The 19,174-nt window shown below is 40.7% G+C and overlaps 3 protein-coding genes across 3 annotated transcripts; 1 reads left to right on the top strand and 2 right to left on the bottom strand.

Annotated features, from left to right (window-relative positions):
* Nucleotides 1-64: 64 nt before the first annotated feature.
* LOC115566782 (uncharacterized) lies at nt 65-3,518 on the bottom strand. The gene is made up of 2 exons (XM_030392772.1): nt 3,198-3,518; nt 65-2,725 (listed from the first exon to the last, which is right to left on the bottom strand). The coding sequence occupies exons 1-2, from the start codon at nt 3,285-3,287 to the stop codon at nt 2,186-2,188; spliced, it is 630 nt and encodes a 209-aa protein (XP_030248632.1). The 5' UTR covers nt 3,288-3,518; the 3' UTR covers nt 65-2,185.
* Nucleotides 3,519-3,549: 31 nt separating this feature from the next.
* Nucleotides 3,550-9,402, top strand: cep72 (centrosomal protein 72). The gene is made up of 14 exons (XM_030392770.1): nt 3,550-3,898; nt 4,129-4,256; nt 4,481-4,673; nt 4,753-4,861; nt 5,861-6,000; nt 6,108-6,157; nt 6,244-6,286; nt 6,521-6,721; nt 6,815-6,996; nt 7,078-7,171; nt 7,266-7,444; nt 7,534-7,660; nt 7,748-7,859; nt 8,351-9,402. The coding sequence occupies exons 1-14, from the start codon at nt 3,823-3,825 to the stop codon at nt 8,421-8,423; spliced, it is 1,707 nt and encodes a 568-aa protein (XP_030248630.1). The 5' UTR covers nt 3,550-3,822; the 3' UTR covers nt 8,424-9,402.
* Nucleotides 9,160-18,360, bottom strand: tppp (tubulin polymerization promoting protein). The gene is given in 6 exon segments (XM_030392771.1): nt 9,160-11,272; nt 11,274-11,309; nt 11,396-11,549; nt 16,645-16,980; nt 17,521-17,601; nt 18,163-18,360. Coding segments are annotated over 6 exon segments (798 nt in total). The 5' UTR covers nt 18,180-18,360; the 3' UTR covers nt 9,160-11,098.
* Nucleotides 18,361-19,174: the final 814 nt, after the last annotated feature.

The following is a 19,174-nucleotide window of genomic DNA, read 5'->3' as shown; positions in this document are numbered from 1 at the left end:
CGTTTGTAACACGACAGTAATAAGTGGTACAGGCGCTAGACAGGTGAACATGGACAAAGAAATCTTCGAAATGTGGCATTACATCATTTATTTAAGTAACGTTTACATCCTTTAGTGAAAATTAACACCTTAACACCTACAAAAAGCAACTGAATATAATGACGAACAAAAAGGAAAAATATGACATTTCTAAAATGTTTCCACATAGTCAGAGAAAGACCTGACACACAGTTTTCATTAGACATTGTGGCACCTCAAACTCACAAATGTGCACAAAACTATTAAATACCTTGAAATAAATCCTGGTCACCTGTGCCCTGGGGTCTGACAAAGGCATTGCCTGACATATGCTTGCACGTTCACTGCAGCAAAACTGCTGAGGCAGCTGCTCACAACTCCTGAGAGAGAATCTGCAGTGTCCACCACAAATCTCTTTAAAGAATATCAATATCTCACAAGGACACCGCCGTGGATTAACCTCCAGCAAGCAATGGTGAGTTAAACAGATGAGGTCATTGGATGTAACCATTAGAGCTGCTAAAAATCAAGGAAGGAATAAAAAAGTGTAATGATAAGTATCAAATGGGCAAGATGAGGTACGGGCAGGGCCAAGAGCTAAGACCACTGCAGATATTTAAACAGTGATACTGCTGAGGCTGCAGAACAAACAGGACCCAGACTCTGAGGCAGCTGGCTGTTTTTGGAATATACAACACTAAAACTCTAAGCAGAGAATTGTGAGGAGAAAAACAGAGTAAAATAAAATGCACACATGGTGGCTATGTCACAGGTAAATTGAATGGCTTAGTAAATGTCAACCAGGCACTTCTAGGATATAATAGTGACGCAGAATGTCACCCAGAGCTATCAGTTGTAAATTATGGTCACGTACTCTCATGCAAATGAGTTTCCTCAGGGGTGTCTGTGTTTTGTTTAATCAAGTGCTCTTATTTAAATTAAGTTCATATGAAGTTCAGCCGCGTTCTTGGTTCAGCAGCTACTGTAAATTCCAGTAAAAGAGGCGATGCAGGACAGGAAGTGCTAATGCGAAGACATTGCTGTATCAGAGTTCTGAATTATGTCAGAAATACTTGGACACTCCACCTCCGGTTTGACTTTCTATCACAGATAGATAGCAGATTAATTAAACTGGTCTTTCACTTTTAAAACAAAGTTATTGCCATTTCATTTTTTTCACATAATTTTAGTCCTGAATGTTTTGCTTGACAGTCATCTCTTGTATTCTGCCCTTGAACATCTGTATGTATATAAACACATGTTTTATTTAAGTGCATATAGCCCCCAACTTGGAAACTAGAGCTGCAACAATTTTTTAATTAATTTTCTTGACAAATTTCTTATTAATCTTTCAATTGCTTTTTAGATGAATCAATTATTTCTTACATCTCTAAGGTTTGAGTAAATAGTTCAGACTGCTCATCTTTACCCAGAGCCCAAGTTGCTGTCTTTAAACTGCTTGTTTTATATTCACGACATAAAAAGATGAACAGCAATGCAAAGATCTGAGAAGCTGAAACCAGCTATCAGGCATTTTTGCACAATAATTAATAACTGCTCAACTGATCCATTATCAGAATTGATGCATTTTTATTTCTGTTGATTAACTAAAATGATTAATCAACTCATCAGTTCAGAACTACTGGAAACTTACATTTAAATAAACAAGTTAAAGGTGCAATATATAAGAATCTTAGTTTATAACATTTAAATAACAATTAATAAGTATTACTTATTACTAGCTAGCTCTGGGCCTGAAAACATCTTTCTGCTGGCAGTCCAAACCTCCTGTACCCTGACTAGCTGCACAGCTAACTGAGCTAAGGCTAACGGCAGCTACAGGCATGGATGTACTGTGATTACATACAAAGAATATAGTTAGCAGGTACTAGCAGGTGATATGCTGCCCCCTTTTTGTGTGGAATGTGAATTCAACAGGTGGCCAATTCTTACATATTGTACCTTTAGATGGTACTTTGTGTGTTTGTATTTATATTGCATGTTCTTAATGCTTTCATTAGGAGTTTCCTGTGTCAAAGGTTGTCCCATATGTTCTTATGCACTCTAAGTGTTGCCTCAGCAAGGCAAGTTAATTCAAATCTTCCTTGAAAATGTCCTGAAACGTAAGGCACATTCATTTTTGCATAGGTCCAATGTTGCTCTTGCACTAATTTCCTATATAACCTTGGTCAGTCACATCCAACAGAAACTTGCCAAGGGCCTGCGTGGAGGCCCAACAGCCGAGAGACATGGATCCTTTTAAAAGCCACTTGGTGGGACAGTCATTTGCAGCCGTAGAAAAGTGTGTTGCAAAAGTGTTTGTCTCGATGCTCTGAGCCATAAGCAACGGGAGGCTGAGGGCCACGCCGCCAAAGGCCCCTAAAGCATTACTGGCAAACAGACACACGGTCAGGCAGCAGGACAGGGAGGACAGGCCGAGGAAGCGTGTCATCAATGTGAGAGCATCTGCTGAGATCCAGTCACTCAGTCCCAGCAGCAGACAGGAGCCACACAGGAGGATATGTGCGGTGTGACGGTCTTCGCTGAGCCACAGGAAGTCGAAGGAGACCAGCGCTGGAGCCAGAACCTCGCCAGCCCACTCCGCTTCTCTCTGGATAGAAGCGAAGTAAGAGATGGAGGAGGGGAAGATGCAAAGCGCTGCAGAGAGTCCGAGCAGGAAGAGGCCGACTGAAGGAGCCCTGTGATTCTGCAGAGGGAAACAGTGACATATTACAAAGTTGGACGTTTTTTATACTTGGATTTATTGATTCCCTTATTTCCTATTTAGTTATTTCCTAACTAAAGTAATAAAGATCTCAGTGTTCGGAACACACACATTTATTATGGATTGTATCGCTAATAAATATGACAATTTAGCTGCAAAATACCAAATAAAAACTTGCATCAGACTGCAAGAGTGGGGAAAAACAAAAGTTGTAGGGCTGTTACTTATAACTTCCAGAATTATTTACCTTTTCAATTGATTTCCTTTATTGTTTAATAATTAATAATTTTTTCAAAAACAAATAAGGTCTGGCATTTTTGTTGGGACAATGAATTAAAAGATTGCTATCAACATAGTTATTGACCATTTTTCTGTAGATCGACTAAAGGATTAATCTACAATGCTTTTAGTCCTCAAAAGTTTGTTTATTGGCACCACACTGAAAGACACCTACCTTAAAGAGCCTGTAAGAACAGTGCAGTGCTGTCACAGACAACATGATGTTGGAGCAGGATGTGATCAGCTCTGTTACACAGGACGCCATTTATCCTGAGGACGAGTGACACTGCTGTAAACATCCGCGATGTTACCAACGATACCGCCAAGGACAACAGATAAGGTTGGTTCGAATGAACGTGTTTTAACTTCACTAGACTTAAACAACTGTGGCATAAATCCGACTGTAGGTTAGTGTTTTATTGAGTCAATACCCTGCAAACACAGAAGCACAGAGGACCACACTTCAACAGGAACACTTAAACGTTTGTTTTGACATGTGACAAATCCGGACATGGGCAGTGCGCATGCGCTGCAAGTTGCCTTCTCGTTGCTCGGTCGCTCTTCCAGCAGGACGCAGCGCAGGCTAAAATGACTTATTTTGAGTTTTAAATCGTGATGTAGCCCATGCATAATGATAAGCCAATGATAAGCCAAAACATGTTTCTATTCAGTAAAAAGTTCCATCTGATTTCGGATCATTATACCATGCAAGACCGCATTAGCATCTAATGTAAACCAAGTGAAACTCGATTTTTAACGCTTTTTTGTCGGTACCTGAATGCAGCTTAAGTTCGAAAAGCATGGCGGCGGAGTGTTTGACAACAGTAACAGAGCAGTGGATACGGGAAAGGTTACAATTAAAACATCCGTATCTTGGTAATATTATCTCATGGTTATACAAACATTATACAGAAACAAATGCCAGCTAACAACCCGTGGCGTAAAACAACGTAAAACAATTGCAGCTAACCGCTCGTTACTTCTCCAAGCTTCATCACCGGTTGCTAAGCTAACGAATGCTAACATAGCAATCAGTAATAACTGTCAACTACTGCAAACCAGACGCAGTGTCGTCTCATTTATACGTGTTATACTCTTCTAAACAGGTGATGTTCGCTCACTGAGCCTCCCGGGGACTCATGAGGAGAAGATCCGACATCTGGGAAACGCACTGAATAACTTTGTCCGTCTGAAGTCTCTGGACCTCTCCTACAATGCTCTTGTCTCTGTTGAGGTAGATGTATGTCTCTGTTTTCAAGCTGTTAACGTGTTTTTTAGGTGTTTAAATTCCGTGATCATAAAACTACTGTACAGAACTGGAAATTCTTAATAATTTGCATTTATCCCCTTTTATTTCGCCTTTAAGTAACATCAAGATTGTAAAAGAGGTCAGCAAAGTGGTCATGAACGTATCTGATACCAACAGCTGACTGACCCCTTTAATTATTTCCTCCTCAGGGAATTAAACATTTGAAAGTGCTGGAGAGGCTGATCCTGTACCATAACTGCATACCTTCCCTTGAAGAGCTGAACGAGCTGTATGAGCTGCCAGCTTTGATAGAGCTGGACCTCAGGCTCAACCCTGTGACCAAAAGTCACCCACACTATCGCCTTCACCTGGTGCATGCCATGCCCAACCTACGCAAGCTAGGTGAGAGCAATAGCGTGCAGATTGCTCTAATCTCATGTCATCTTTCAGAATAACTGAGTCTCCTTCGTTGCTTTTCTAGATAGCTGTTCAGTCAGAGACACCGAGCGCAAAGCTGCCATAATGCAGTTCTCCTCTGACATTCTGCCTCAGCAGAGGAGTTCAGCTTTGAATGAGGCTGCAGACCGAAGGTACACTGATTGTCAGATGAGTAACTGTAATGAGATTGTGTGTTTCAGTCCCTATTTGATTCAAAAGTTCTGCCAATGATCATGAAAACATGGAGAACACACCAAAACTGGTTTGTGATATTGGGGATAGCATAGTGGGAAGAAGGATAAAGAAGCTTTGGGAATGTTTTGTAAACATTTGGTTCATTTTCCTTCCATTTTTAAAACATGTCACTCAACTCTTGTCCAGTACTACACTTTTTAAACTATCTTCTCCAGGGTGGTGCCAAAGATCTGTCATGTAATCAGTGTGTGTACATAACTTTACAGTTTTTGAAAAATGCTACCTCAAAAAACACATATTCCTTAGTTTATTTAAAAACTATATTATTTATAACCACGAATACAAAAAGCATGACAATCAAACACACATTATTCCCTAACAAATACACTTTTTCAGCTTAACCCAATAGTGGGTAAAAAGAAATATAATATAAACATCTCAATACAAGTAAATAAACTCTATACTGTTTCAACCTAATTATTCAAATGTATTCAAATTACTTTTATGAAAGAAAGTGTATTTACATAACCTCTATCACTTTATAATAAAGAATAACACTGAATAATATCAAAGTCTTTCTACGTTTGAACTCAACACATCTGTCCAAGAACTACATTTCCAGTGTTTCTCAAAGAACAATTATAACTCCATGGATTCGACAGAAATGGCTTCAGGTTTAATTTTTCATTTCACCCTCTTGGGTTTAAAGTGCCCCAATTAGAAATCCAGAATGCCTACTTCTTAATTAACTATTGATTAAGAGGTTAATTATTCTGGCTTCATATCAAACTTGCAAGTCTTGCAATAATTAAGTTTATAGAAAAAAGTGATCGACCAAGGTGCTTAATTTCGCTCAGTGTAGTCTTGGCTGACAAAAATGTAGAAACTCTGGGTGATAGAAACATCGACAAAAAGTTTCCGTCCTCAAAAATTACTGTCTTGCTTTGGGTTTCCAGAAGCAGTGACCAGAGAGTGGCTTTAGTCGAACACTTAACCAAGAGGCTCTCTCTGAGGTCTGACACTGATGATATTGTGTTGAATTTTGCTGTGACGAATCGTGAAGGCCAAAGTGACTCTGTTCAGAAGGAGGCAGAAGGTATGATGTCCAAAAGCTAATTCTCAAATCGAAAGCAGTCCAGTAAAATGTTGTTGTTTTTTCCAAGTCTGTTAATGTCAAACTGTCTTCTGTCTGTCAACCACCAGGGGAAAAATCAAAACACTTTACAGAGCAGAGAAGTTCTACTCCCATACAGGTGACTCTTGTTCCACAGTCAGTTAAACAATATTACCAGTATATCATCTTCATTATCATAAAAGCAGCATGTGCTTTTACTTCTAGGAAACTGCTAAACCCATCCTCAGGTATCCCCGAATGAAATATGGTAAGTTTTTGCAGCTCTCTGGGTTGGTAATCATAGCTGTTAAACACAGGATTTAATATGTTTTCTTTGAATAGTAAAGAAAAAAAGAATTATGGACATGAAATTTTGTAAAAACCGACCACTAGGTGGCAGCAGAAGGCAATCCATATATAGGCCTATTTTTAATCATGAGCACTGTGTCTTTCAAAGGTCAATTAATCTCAGTGTTTTATTATGTCATTTATAATTGAGCAGATAACACGGAGTCCAAAGTGCTGCACACAAAGGAACCATCTCATAAAAGAAGCTCTACCTCATTAAAAGGTACTGACGGACCAAAGGTGTCTTTTGGCCCTTACATAGAGAAACACAGACCTGTGTCTGGAAAACAAAAGCAAAAGGACCTTCCTAAACAAACTCGACATGAAGCCAAGGGACATTATACCCCCAATCCTGGTAAGACCTGAATGTCAGAAGTTTTAAACAACCGCAAATACAAAATCTTCACTTTCTTGGCAAGTTGTTGAATTTATGTTTCATTTTTTTCAGATCACAGTCGCTGTCACAGCTCTTTGTTTATTAACATCCGCCCTCCCAGTCCACGTCATCCTGGTTTGAATCTGTCTGACCCCTCCAACCCCATCTTACATCCTCCAAGACTGACTTACTCTAGCTTCAACAGGACTGAAGGGGGCTCCAGCCTGCCGCAGCAAGGAGAAAAGAAAAAAAGGGTGGGAAGTTAATTCAGTCTTCTAAACCATTATGCATTTGTTATTTTTCTCATATCAACTCATCTCTGAATTCCATCTCAGGGTAGTTACAGGAAACCCCTGGAGATGCTCCTCAACCTTGTGGACAAACACTGGACGGGGGAGAGGTCGCTGCATCATAACAACAACTTCCTGTGTGAGTTGGAGTTCAGTTTTGGGGAATGTGGTATCTGATTTACAGGAGCCTGAGATAATGAATGTCTTCTCATCATTTCTATATTTGGCTCCAGCTCAGGCGGTCCAGATCCTCTCTATGATGGAAAACGATATTTCCAGTCGAGAGGCTGAGGTCAGGACATTAAGACGGGAAGCCGATGCACTGAGGTTTCAAGCGGCCGCACGAAAGGAGGAGCACCAAACTGAAGTCCATAACCTCTCTGGTCAGCTGGAGGAGGCTCGCAATGCAGTTGTGAGTGGATTCAGCGCAAGAGCGCAATGTCCAGCTTCATATATCAGGATGAGCTCGCTGTAATTCCTGTTTTTTTAACTCAAACACAGGGCAAACTAAATGAACAGCTGAGGATAGTTTTAGAGGAAAACGTGGCTCTACAGAAACAGCTCATCAAGTTAGAACGACAGTATCTCAAGTCTATGATGAAAAGTTCACCTATTACTCAGATCAAAGGTGGGTGTAAATGCAAGTGGGAGAAACATTTTGAGTGAATATTTTGCTGGTTGCCTTACAAAATTCTCACACTCTGTGCTCGCTCAGAGGCTCAGACAGAAGTGGAGGAGCTGAGGAAAGAGATCGAGGGGCTGAGGGAGAAAGTGCAGGAGGCCGAGAAAGTAAGGGATTTGTCAGAGATGCTGCAAGAAAGCCACAGGTAAGAAGACATGGCCATCTTAGTGTTGACACCCGGGGGCTGCATTCCAACACTTATACTGTTAAGTACATCCCAATACATAGCATGCCAAATACAGTATGCCAAAAATATCAGGATGCCAAACTGCATTTGGGCACAAATCTTGAGTATGCAAGGCAACATGTGATTCTGGCTATTCTGACCCACAATCCTTTGCAGTGGAAGATATGTAGAACACATAAGAGAGCACATACAGATGATTGGCTGCATTGCAAATCGCATACATCTCTTATTACATAGAATTTGGCATGACAGACTGCAGCGGAGAGTTCAAGGTGCAATGTTATGACGAAGTAGTTTGCATACTTAATACAGCTAAATAGTAAGTACTTTGTAAGAACGTAATGTTAGCAGAACGTGCTAAAATTAAGAATGGTTTTGACTGTATCTACAAGCCCACAACCAATCAGTGCTTCTTTGTTGTTTGTGTGTGATTTGTGTACATACTGCAGGTCCCTGGTGGCTACCAACGAGTGTTTGCTAGCTGAGCTGAAGGGAAGTGGGGGACCTGAAAAGAGGATTTGACTAAAAAGATGCATACAGTGATGAAAATATCATGAAAAAGCAAGGGGATGAAAAAGCAAGACTACGCAGAGCACCATTGGCTTTGCATTCGCTGCACGAGGCCTTCAGCTATGGACTGTTTTTAAATCATTTTTACTTGACATCACAGCAGTGTACATTTATTTTTTTCAGTGTATTAAGTCCCCTGCCCTTGTGTGTTTAGATTATTGCATTTGTTATTTTAGAAAAATGTGTATAGGCTGCATTTGTTTGATGTAAACAGTAACGGGGAAAGGCAATTCATTCGCGAATGTTTGTGTATAAGTTTGTGACAGCACTGTTCTGTTAAATGATTATGAGGGGGAAAATGTTAGTGAGAAGGTCATAATGTGTTTCCTGGATCAGTGGCAAGATTGTGTCTCTCTTAGCTGTTTCCCCCCCTTTTTTTTTTGTAGGTCACTCGTGTCTCCATCTGCTTTGTACGCTGCAGTGGAATGAATGCATCTAGATTCCAGCTGCACTGTGACTTTATTTATACCTCTGCCTTAGGGCTGGAACGCTTCGCACTCACATGCACTTTCCTCTCACAAACCCTAATGCAAGACCTGGCAAAGCAGGTTGGGATGTGAATGTGGATGCTACTGCGTAAAGTGAACGGAGCTTTTGGTTTTATGTGAATGTTACAGGTCACTGGTCGGTGCTACTGTCGGGGAGTTTCACAGTGGTCCTGAAAAAGCCGTAAGAATGTAAAACGATGTGTTTTGACTGACACACCTGTAACCTACTCAGCCGAGGTTCAGAGGTGTGTGTGTTTTTTTATTTTCAATAATGCACGACAAATCATGAACACACATTAAGAGGCCTAAAGAACAAGAACAAAAACACACTGCATGCACCGGGGCACAATAGTACATTAAAAGTTATTTTCAAAGATAATTAAAAAAAAAAGACAATATTGTTCCTCCACATTGAAGGTGCACAGTATTTGGCATAAAGCACAGAAAACAGATCCTACTCAAGCTACTGCAGCAGACAAAGATTAACACACTGATAGCTGCTAGTTTTGCACCCGATGTATGACTCTTCATCAGCTGAGGCTACAGGTAATGTGAGACCATCACTCACTATGCTGGAAAAATATTTTACAAAAGTATATCACTTTGTTTGCATTTTTCCCTTATCTCATACAGATATAACAGTGAAACCCTGCTTTTGTTTTCAGTTGAATTTGTGCCTTGGATGACAGTACCACACCTGAAAGGTACTTCAAATCTTTTACCAAAAGACAAATATAATAGCATTAGAGTGCAGCTGACTTTGTACATGTACAGGTTGATACATATTGATTTCAAGCAATACACAATGTTATCATGAACCCACAATTTCAACACTTAATATTTTTGTTTTTTGAGCAAGAAAATATGTAAGTCTGTCCAGTAGTCTGTCCTCACAGCAGGCACGGCTTTACAGATAAGATATGACAGAACTCCTACTGTCATCTAGATGCTTTTGAATCAAATGCAATATACATAACATGCACAAAGTACAGCAATACAGAAAAAAAACATCAACATATGAAGCCAGTGTCATAAATTAAGCCATGTGGCTATAACTTTTTAGAATATACACAATCTTACCACAAATATATTAGAACTACTGTATAGAAATCTGATGAGGAGATATAAGTAAAATGTTAAAAATACAATCTTGTACAACTGAGCTCATTGACCGTAGTTAGAGCGTCCTTCAGCTGAATTCACCAATTAAAAATTCAAAAAGCATGTCAGCAAAATGGTTCATATGTAGGTAGATACAATAGGGTTTGAATGGCAAAAGTGTAAGAGAGAATAAGGAACTCCTGTTAAGTTATTTTAAGTTTTGTACACAGGCTTATTTAAAATATTTGCATGGTAGGAGTCTGTTTTTTCATGTTTTACATAGTCACAAAAGCAGAAAAGATACGGCAGTGGTAAGAAATGTTCAGTCTCTCAATGAGCTAAATTGTAGTTAACAAAACCCTTAATGTGTTTTTCTTGATTTGAGCTGAAGGCAAATTATTGAAATGACAGTGTGAGCTTGTAAAATTCAAACAAATGAACAGCAGGTTTTCCTAAAGACTCGACAAGTTGGGGCGGCAGATGGGACAAATAACACTGAGGATGGAATTAACTATTTAAGTTTTCGAAAGTGTGCCAATTGTCACTGAACCTCTGCGAAACACATTAAAAATGCATCGCTACGGCTAAATATGGGAATAGAAAAGCCTCTATTAAAAAGTGCAATGTTGTTAATTCCTCAACCTCTTGTTCCACTTTTGTTTTTCTTGGCATGTTGTTTCAATTGTGCTCAATAAAATATTGTAAGGCCCTATCATAACAACAAAGCTTCAATATTCATAGCGTAGCAGTTTCTCTGTCGTTTGTTCTCTTCAGTGTAACTCGCTATCAGACAGGAATGTACCAGCTGGTGATGACTTTGTAAAAATAGATGTAAACAGTTTTCCAGTTCTCACACTTCACAAAGAGAGGAACTCAAAATCATCTCTCTCACACATACGCACACACACTCACACACACACAAATATAGATGGGTGGGAAAATATATGAAATCCTATTCTTTTGTGCTTTCTTTGAGTTTTCTTTTAATAGAAAATTATCCTAGTAGTTGATCAAATGTTTATTTCCTCCCCCTCGCCCTCACATGGGTTTGCCCACGGTGGGTTTATTCACTTTCTTTTCGTACGTCCCTCGGTGTTTGTATCCCGAGACATATCCGGAAGTGTCAACTATGTCTTCTCGTCCCGCCTTACCCTTCCCGCGGCCTGTGGGGTCAAACCGCTCCTTGTGTGACCCTGTAAACTTGCTGGTGTCCTGTGAGGCGGCTCACTGTCGGGGAGGCCACGGCTCTCTGTGAGGAAGCGTTAAAAAAAAGCATTTGAGTTTAATGTTTGACCGCAGTAATGATGTCAGCAATATTCACGCTTTCATTCTTACCGTGACTCCTGCAATGACAGGCGCCTTCCCCTCAATCAGCTTGAAGACCTCGGCCTCTGCCTCCTCTCCAGTCTTGTCTTTGTACTTCTTCCTGGCCAGCTCTGCTAGTGCAGTCTTGAACTCGTCGTATGTGATGTTGCGAGCGGATTTCTTCCTGTAATGTAGGTGGAAAAGGAGCTTAAGTATGAGATCAACACTTGTCACAGCATGGTTCTTAAAAACCCCACAAAAATGATGACTCCCAGTAGAGTCTGAAAGCCTAAAATGAGAGCGGGCGGTAGTGTACACAGGGCCATGTGTGATCACTTTAACATGGCAGATGTAAGACAGCACGGAGATGGTATCCCGCTGAGATAAACAATGAGAAAACTCTTGCTGGATCTCGTCTCTTAGTGTGTCTCAGTACTTTGCTGTCGTCTGAGCAACTACACACACATCTGTAGGCTGTATATGTGACTATCTCTTCATATCATGTATCATATTGTGTTCAGCTGCAGTAGTCAGCACCCAGAGGCCTGATGTTTTCATTCCAGCTAGAGACATTTAGACCTGCTGAATCTCTGTATTCTCATATAAAAGACTCATATAACCCTGGACTTGGAAACTCTACATCTGGTTGTGTTTTTTAAAACGGAGAAGGGATACAAAGCTGCTGCAGGCCCTTTAAGTGGAAAGTTAAACAACACTCGAAAGTGGCCAAATCTACAATGAAAACCTACAGCGAAAGAACTGACGCAAAAACCTCAGCATGGTGGTGCCTGCTCAGGCCTTTGAGAGGCGTTAATCAGAGCAGACTGTGAGGCTTTAAAGAGACAAGAGCTACAACTGAGCATTCAGACAGAAGGTGGATAGAGGTGCTGCATCAATGGGCAGTATAGGAAAAAAAAATGGAAATGAAAGGATGTAAACATTTCTGAGTGAAGTATGAACCTGAAAATGAGCATAATATGGGACTTTTAAAAAAGGGAAATCAGTCACATTTATAACCACAATTGACTGTAAAGTTTCCCGAGGACTGAGTTATGACCAACATGGACTGTGGCTTTTAAATACCCCTTTCAGTGCATATGAATATATAAAAACTGTATATTTGATTAACTGAAGCAATATCAAAAAAGTTCTTTACACTCTGCGACTTTGCCATTTCCACATTTAAATACACATTTGAAAAAGATCAAACTGGTGTAACCACTGTAGGTAACCTACCACAGATCATCATCCATCACTCTCCTTCTGAGAGTGCTCTACTTGTTTTATTGGCCACATGCCCGTTTCACTTCCATGTTAAAAGTGCATAGTAACACAAACATAAACAGCCATTGCTGTGGTGATAAATCACATAAACAACAGCCTATAAAGCCTGAAGTCTCCCTGGGCAACCGGCTGTCATAGCAACAAGCTCCAGTAAACAAGGATGTTTGGGTAATTTTTAATTTGACTCATCCAGTGACCCTTTTTTTTTTCTTTTGCTTCGTTTGGGCAATCTATCAGTGTTGAACATTTGAGAGCTCCATTCCTCTGCGCCTGTTCCATGCTGTCTATTGTCAGGAGGGGAAACTGGATCTCCAGCTGTCCGAGGAAGATAACTGTGTGTCCTTGGCAGATCTCTCCATACTGAGCCAATAAATCCTCCAAAGTATACAAATAGTTAAGCCACGTAAATAAGCAGCCCATCAGAATCTGAGAGGGCTGCCATAAGGGTTCAAAAGGAGAAAGGTTAGAGGCGAGTGGAACTTTATTATCATTAGGCACACTGCGGTAGCTGACCTGCTGTTTATTTACATAGCTCAACCATCTGCAGTGGATGATCCATATGGATCAGACACAGTAGTTGTCTGTATCTGTTTAATGCAAAAATGCTTCCGCGCTGCCTACGATCATGTTCACTGATGAGGAAATGGAATCGAAGCCACCATAAGACAATGTTTATAATTAATTAGCCCATGCCAGATTTCTACCTCATCCATAGTTTATACTGTGGTGTTCTGGCTCCAAGCAGGCAGACAGCACAGCAGAGCCTCAATGTGGTGCAGCAGACCTCCATACACACAATAAATAAGGCTTCATTCAGCCATGCTGTGATTAGCCAGTGCTCATTAAGATGTTTAATTTTTCGCGTGCAAGCAAAGGGCTTTGACACTGATTAAAGGGAAAGCGGAGATCTGCATCTCTGGCATGGCAGCCCTCCCTGGCTCAGTCACGCCTGGAGTCAGAAACTACATGAAAATGAGCCCCTCCCCCAGTCTGAACCTCTTTTTATCCTGTGGCTGCATCTGAAGTGTAAGCACACCACAAGCTTTGTCAGATTCTACTGATTCTGCTGTACGATGCTCCCTGATCAGGCAGCTCGGACAACAGAGCCTGCAGAGTCACACGGCAGACACACACATCTAGGTACCTACAATGTTGCACGGATTCACCACGAAAAGCAAACGTGACAGGGATCTACTTTGCCTTAAATCTTTAAAGTGGTCGCACCATATTGTTTACATATTTCTAAATATTGCTCACCAATGGAGCGTGATGTAAACAAGCTTAAATCCCACAGTCAGCTGGAAGTTCCCACTCTTGTCTTGCCAGGAAAAATGTTCACAGCAGTGAACACGAACACCCATTGCCATGCCAACTGTGAAGGTGTTGATGTGGGTGACTCAAAGTCCAGAAAAACAAGGGTTCGGTACTTCTTTCGCTTTCCTGTATGAAGTGTGGCTGAAATAATGAAGGTCCATTTGGACGCCGACACATCTTACAGAGCTCTTTAACCTGCATGACACATACTTTGTTGGTTAAGTCGCTTATTATCTGTCGGCAGAGTGTTAAATCTGCCTTATTAAGAAAAAGAAGATGACTGGTTGCTCTATGTTACACAATATACAAAATTTGGTGTCAGGTGAGCTTGGAAAACAGAAAAAAGAAAAACAATTTTCAGAGGCACTCAAAATAAGAAAAAACTATTATGTAACTTATTATGGAGGCTTATGGCAATCATTAAAAAAGCAAACATGTTTCAACCATTAGGTCTTTGAATGATGTTTTCTCTTCAGGAGCCCTGATGAAGACCTAATGGTCGAAACATGTCAGCTTTCTTTAATGATTTAGCCAATAATATGTCCTTCCTCGTTTTGAGTACCTGGATTACCTCTGGGTTTTTTTTCTCGAAATGCCTTAATAAAAAACATACTTTACTATGCAGAGTTTGTAATGATTTTTTTTTTTGCAGCTTTTTGCCTTGGTTGAAAAATACAACATAGGGGATGACATGCAGCTGGAATTGAACTCGGGCTGCTGCTTTTAGGACTCCCACTCTGCCTTGGTACAAGCTACAACAATCAAGCTTATAAGGTTATAATATTAATAAGAATAAATAATGACTTATAAGATCCTTATTACCTATTAACTAACACTTATTACAAGGACAAAAACATACATTAAGCATTACAGTCAAGGTAAGTCTCTAGAATCTGGAGCCACATGCATGGTCTTTAACATAGTTGAGGAGGGAATCCTTTCACAGCCTCCATGTGCAATTAATAGATTTCAGAGTGGAATATTTCATTTCAGATATCGTCTATGCAACTTTTGACTTGATAGACGAAATAATCACATAAAAAAAACAAAAACATTTATAGACTTTTAACTTAAACTGCACTATGCATGTTGAATACTCCTGGAGCTCCTTTTTAAAACATTCCATCTTACCTGAACACTCCTCTGTTACAAAGACAGAGACAAACAGTCTCAAACTGAAAAAATAACACTAAAAACCATTTTGGAACCTGTCTGTACACAAAGTGACTGAGATTGAACTATGATTACACACAGGCAGGACACGGAAAATCTACTAAATCAATACGAGATTCCGAAGCAGACATTTTTCGTGGCTTCTCCGCTCCTTCAGCACGAGTCAGTGATGAGTGGCTTCCAGCCATGCTCTTCTATTCTGGTGCTGTCTAGCAGAAATATCTTTATTGAAACCATCCAACAGGCAGAGAAAGAAATGTAAAGCTGCTTTGTGTGTCAATAAAAATCAACACCCGAGAGCAAAAAACCCCACAAACTCCCTTTGTAAGTGCCCCATTCTTTCTTACACCAGATTTATTTTGTATATCACTGTATGGACCTCACTGTATGTGGCCAACACTTAATGCGGAAGAAGATATTTACACTCATCTGTCAATGTGTTATCAGTCCACATAGTTTGCAGACCCTTCGTATCCTTGTTAAACATAAGCACAGCTGTACGGATGAAAAATGTTTCTCCTTTGGTGGAAATAATATTGAGGTCACAGCTTATTATTAGACTCCACTTAAATCAAGCAGTAAGGGATGAATCAGTTTGGCCTGAGGACACAGGATGAGCCATCTTAACCTATGCTCTGCCGCTGTTTCTGAGGGACTGCTTCAACTGAGTCAACCTAATGTAAGAAACAAAAGGCACCTTCCTAAATACTGCCTGAAAACCCGAAATTCAATAAACGAGAGATGTTTCTGTTATAATTTCAGTTCACATCAAATGAAAACAAAAAAAGTGTTTTTCCTCTGTTGAATATTTAAGCATTGCTGTGTGGAACGATGTATGTGCAGAATTTGACACTAGAAAGGCTGTTTTCACTTTGATTGCTGTAAGTGAAAATTTTCTCTGTCCTCATTGACAATCTGATTTTAAGGGACATGACAATGAGCATGATTTTTGACACCACAAGTGGTAGTTTGGAAGCCAATCCTATATACTGAGAATGGACTTTACAGTGAAGTAGGAGACATCTTGAGTCCAGCAGTCAAACTTATATAATGGCAAATATTTGTATATTCATATATTCAGGAAGTTGCCGCCTGTTTTACTTAAATGTGTACTAAAGACGATGCCTTTGATTCAATTCTCTGAACGAAATAAAAAGGGAACCTCCTTTGTCCAGAGAAAGCTTTCATCTCCATTTCTGTGTCCTCCCAACCACAGTGCTACCGCGTCTGCACCACTTCCAGTGGCCTTTCAGGCATGCTGGGCTGGGTGACTAAGCCTCAAGTCATCTCCACTGCTGCAACAGTAAAGTAACACTATGTCATAAAAGAACACAATCCTGTAGTGGCACGCCTGTTATGAGATATTAGCTGGCTGCGACGTTGAGAGATTCAATAGCTGACTTTCAGATGATGAAAGGTGAGAGGCTCAAAATGAACTGACAATGTTTAGCCTGAAGTACATCACACACTAAATCTGGTGCTTTCCTCACATCTGGTGCCTTCCTTACTTGACTTTGCTGAAGACGATGTCCACGTCAGTGAGGGTGATGCTCTTGCCATCAATCACGCCGCAGTCCTTGCAGAGCTTGGACCAGTTCTTGCCGTGCATCTCCTTGCCGGTAGCGCGAGTGTCACCGTGGATGGCGAAGCGACGAAACGCCTCTTCCAAAGCGGTCAACTCCACCGGCGTGGATGACCCCTGACCTCCTTCACTGGTCCCATTGGACTCAGTTGAAAGCCTTTTGGACGCCCGGTCTTTAGACTGTTCAGTGTGCGGCCGTAAAGGGGCCGAGGCGATGTTGGGGTGCTTGGCTGTCTGGACTTTAAAGTCATCTATGTTGTCTCTGCGAGGGAAAAATACAACATTATCTTATCATCTATGTGGTGTGTGAGGTATATGTGGCAGTTTTTGGCTGAGGTAATATGGAAAATGTTTAGTTTTACTGTAAAAGCTAATGGAGGTGATCAAAATCAACAGATCCAAGAGAAAAAGACAGTTAATCAGCTTTTACACCGAGGACAAAGATTTTATCTAATCAAAGCCAGTTCTGCAAGACTCTCAACGGACAGACTCTTCAAAAGCAAGTAAACAATGCGTCATGCCTTGAGGTCAAGACACAGCTTGCTAATTTGCCTTGTGCCTGTTCTTTTTTACTGCGTGTTTCGGGCAAGATCAGACTCTCCAGAGGTGTGTTTCTGTGCTCATGCTGCCTGTGAATGGGCAGATGTCTTACGTCTTCTGGCACAGAGGTTAAGGATATAAATAGATCTCTGAGGAATTCAAACACACACAAATCAAGAACCAGGAGAGCAGATGGACATTGAACTAACACATAAATGTGAGGCGAAGGCTCAGAGTACTGTAGACGACTTCTATAACTTACTTCTGGTCTGCCATGCTCGTGCAGGAATTCAGTTCCGTCTGTGCAGTGCTCAGATTTGTGGACTTGTGTTTTCTCTTTGTGCTGTGGAAAAGACGAGAACGGAGGTGAATACTGTGAGAGGAAGTGCCAAGAAGTGGAGGACATAATAAAGAAAATCATAAAAATGAAAGCAATTAATGCAGCACAGCTTTTAAAAATACAAAACACCTCTTTAATCATGCACAATAACTGATGACATAATGTCTAATCCAGCCTGAATAACACACACACACACACACACACACACACACACACACACACACATGCGCGGCTACATTTAAGGCAAAACTTCAGAACCACAACTTCAAAAGGAACATCTAAATCCTCTTTATCATCACTACCACCTGAATTCCTTCCAGATCACCGTCTGCGTGTTAGTTATCTTTTGTTGTGACACATTTCTAAAGGTTGGATGTGCAAGCTGAGCAGTTCAGGGAATCCCTTCTATACACATCATCTAGTCTAGATACAGAGCAGCAGCATATCACCTCACACACATCTGAAGTGCTTACTTTGGTCATTATTACTTAAGTAGGAAAATCAAATCACTGACATAAGAAATAGCAGAATAATGATAATGTAATCCTCTAACCCTCTGCTCACCTTTCAGCTGTTCCCATACTTAGCTCAGCATCCTTGAAGGACGTGTGTTGCCATGGCAAAGTACTGCCCAACAAAGTCTCTAAAGTGATCTGCCAGTAGCTGCGCTTGCTACAGTTTTAACAGACACAAACAAGATGCAAACCCCGAACGAGATGTCCCGTGGACTAAAGCGTCTGCTCCAGCCAGCAAAGCCCCTCAACTCACCAACAACGTGATTTCCACTCACCCCTGTGAGTGGCACAGTGCACAGCGAAGGGGTTTTGTTTCCACGACCGACCCCGTGGCCAACAATCGCAAGTGTGACCTCGCTAAGTACAGTCGACACTTAAATGGGTACAAAAGTCCCAAGATTGACACTGCATAAAGCCATTATGATTGGGATGTCAATTCTACAGGGAGAAAAAGGAGAGATTATTAATGTGTATGAATAATGGCATTCAGAGCAGCAGACACTGGGGACCCATTGTCCAACTCCAGTGGCTCCTCTGTCCGACCCGTGCCCATTTCTTCACACACATGGTGACATCGCAGAGTACCACTATTCATGGTTGTGTAGTCATATGTCATCGACGACTCAGGCCAAGACAATCTAGATAGACTTATTGAGGTTGTCGAAGCCTCAATCTTTAATCTCTCAACTATATATCAACAATGCACACACATGTAAATCATATTTACACATCACCATGTTCGGTTGTTGATGGAAAATCGGAATCCATCTGCTGCACTTATAACTCACTATTCAGCAGAGACGTGGCCTTGAGTCATTGTGACATTCTGACTCGAGACAGCGAATGAATCCTTTTTGACTGAGAAATGTAGACATAAATATGAGTTTAATCAGCTTTAATAAAGTTCTTTTTACATTAACTTGACTTGTCTTGACACAACCTGTGACTTGCCCAAGGAGAAATTAGATGGGATTGCCCGTATACTTACAAAGAGAAGACAGAAATACTAATTGTTTTAGCCTCAAAAAGCTATTTAAATGCATTTAATATACTCAAACTTG

The sequence above is a fragment of the Sparus aurata genome, chromosome 17, assembly GCF_900880675.1.
Source record: "Sparus aurata chromosome 17, fSpaAur1.1, whole genome shotgun sequence".
Lineage (NCBI taxonomy): Eukaryota > Metazoa > Chordata > Actinopteri > Spariformes > Sparidae > Sparus > Sparus aurata.
This window is presented reverse-complemented; position numbering and strand designations above follow the sequence as displayed.

Coding starts and splice junctions, on each gene's coding strand:
- LOC115566782 (XM_030392772.1), bottom strand. CDS start 3,287: ATGGCGTCCTGTGTAACAGAGCTGATCACATCCTGCTCCAACATCATG. Junction 2,726..3,197: donor GTTCTTACAGGCTCTTTAAG/GTAGGTGTCTTT, acceptor TTCCCTCTGCAG/AATCACAGGGCTCCTTCAGT.
- cep72 (XM_030392770.1), top strand. CDS start 3,823: ATGGCGGCGGAGTGTTTGACAACAGTAACAGAGCAGTGGATACGGGAA. Junction 4,674..4,752: donor GCCCAACCTACGCAAGCTAG/GTGAGAGCAATA, acceptor TTGCTTTTCTAG/ATAGCTGTTCAGTCAGAGAC. Junction 6,158..6,243: donor GAAGTTCTACTCCCATACAG/GTGACTCTTGTT, acceptor TTTTACTTCTAG/GAAACTGCTAAACCCATCCT.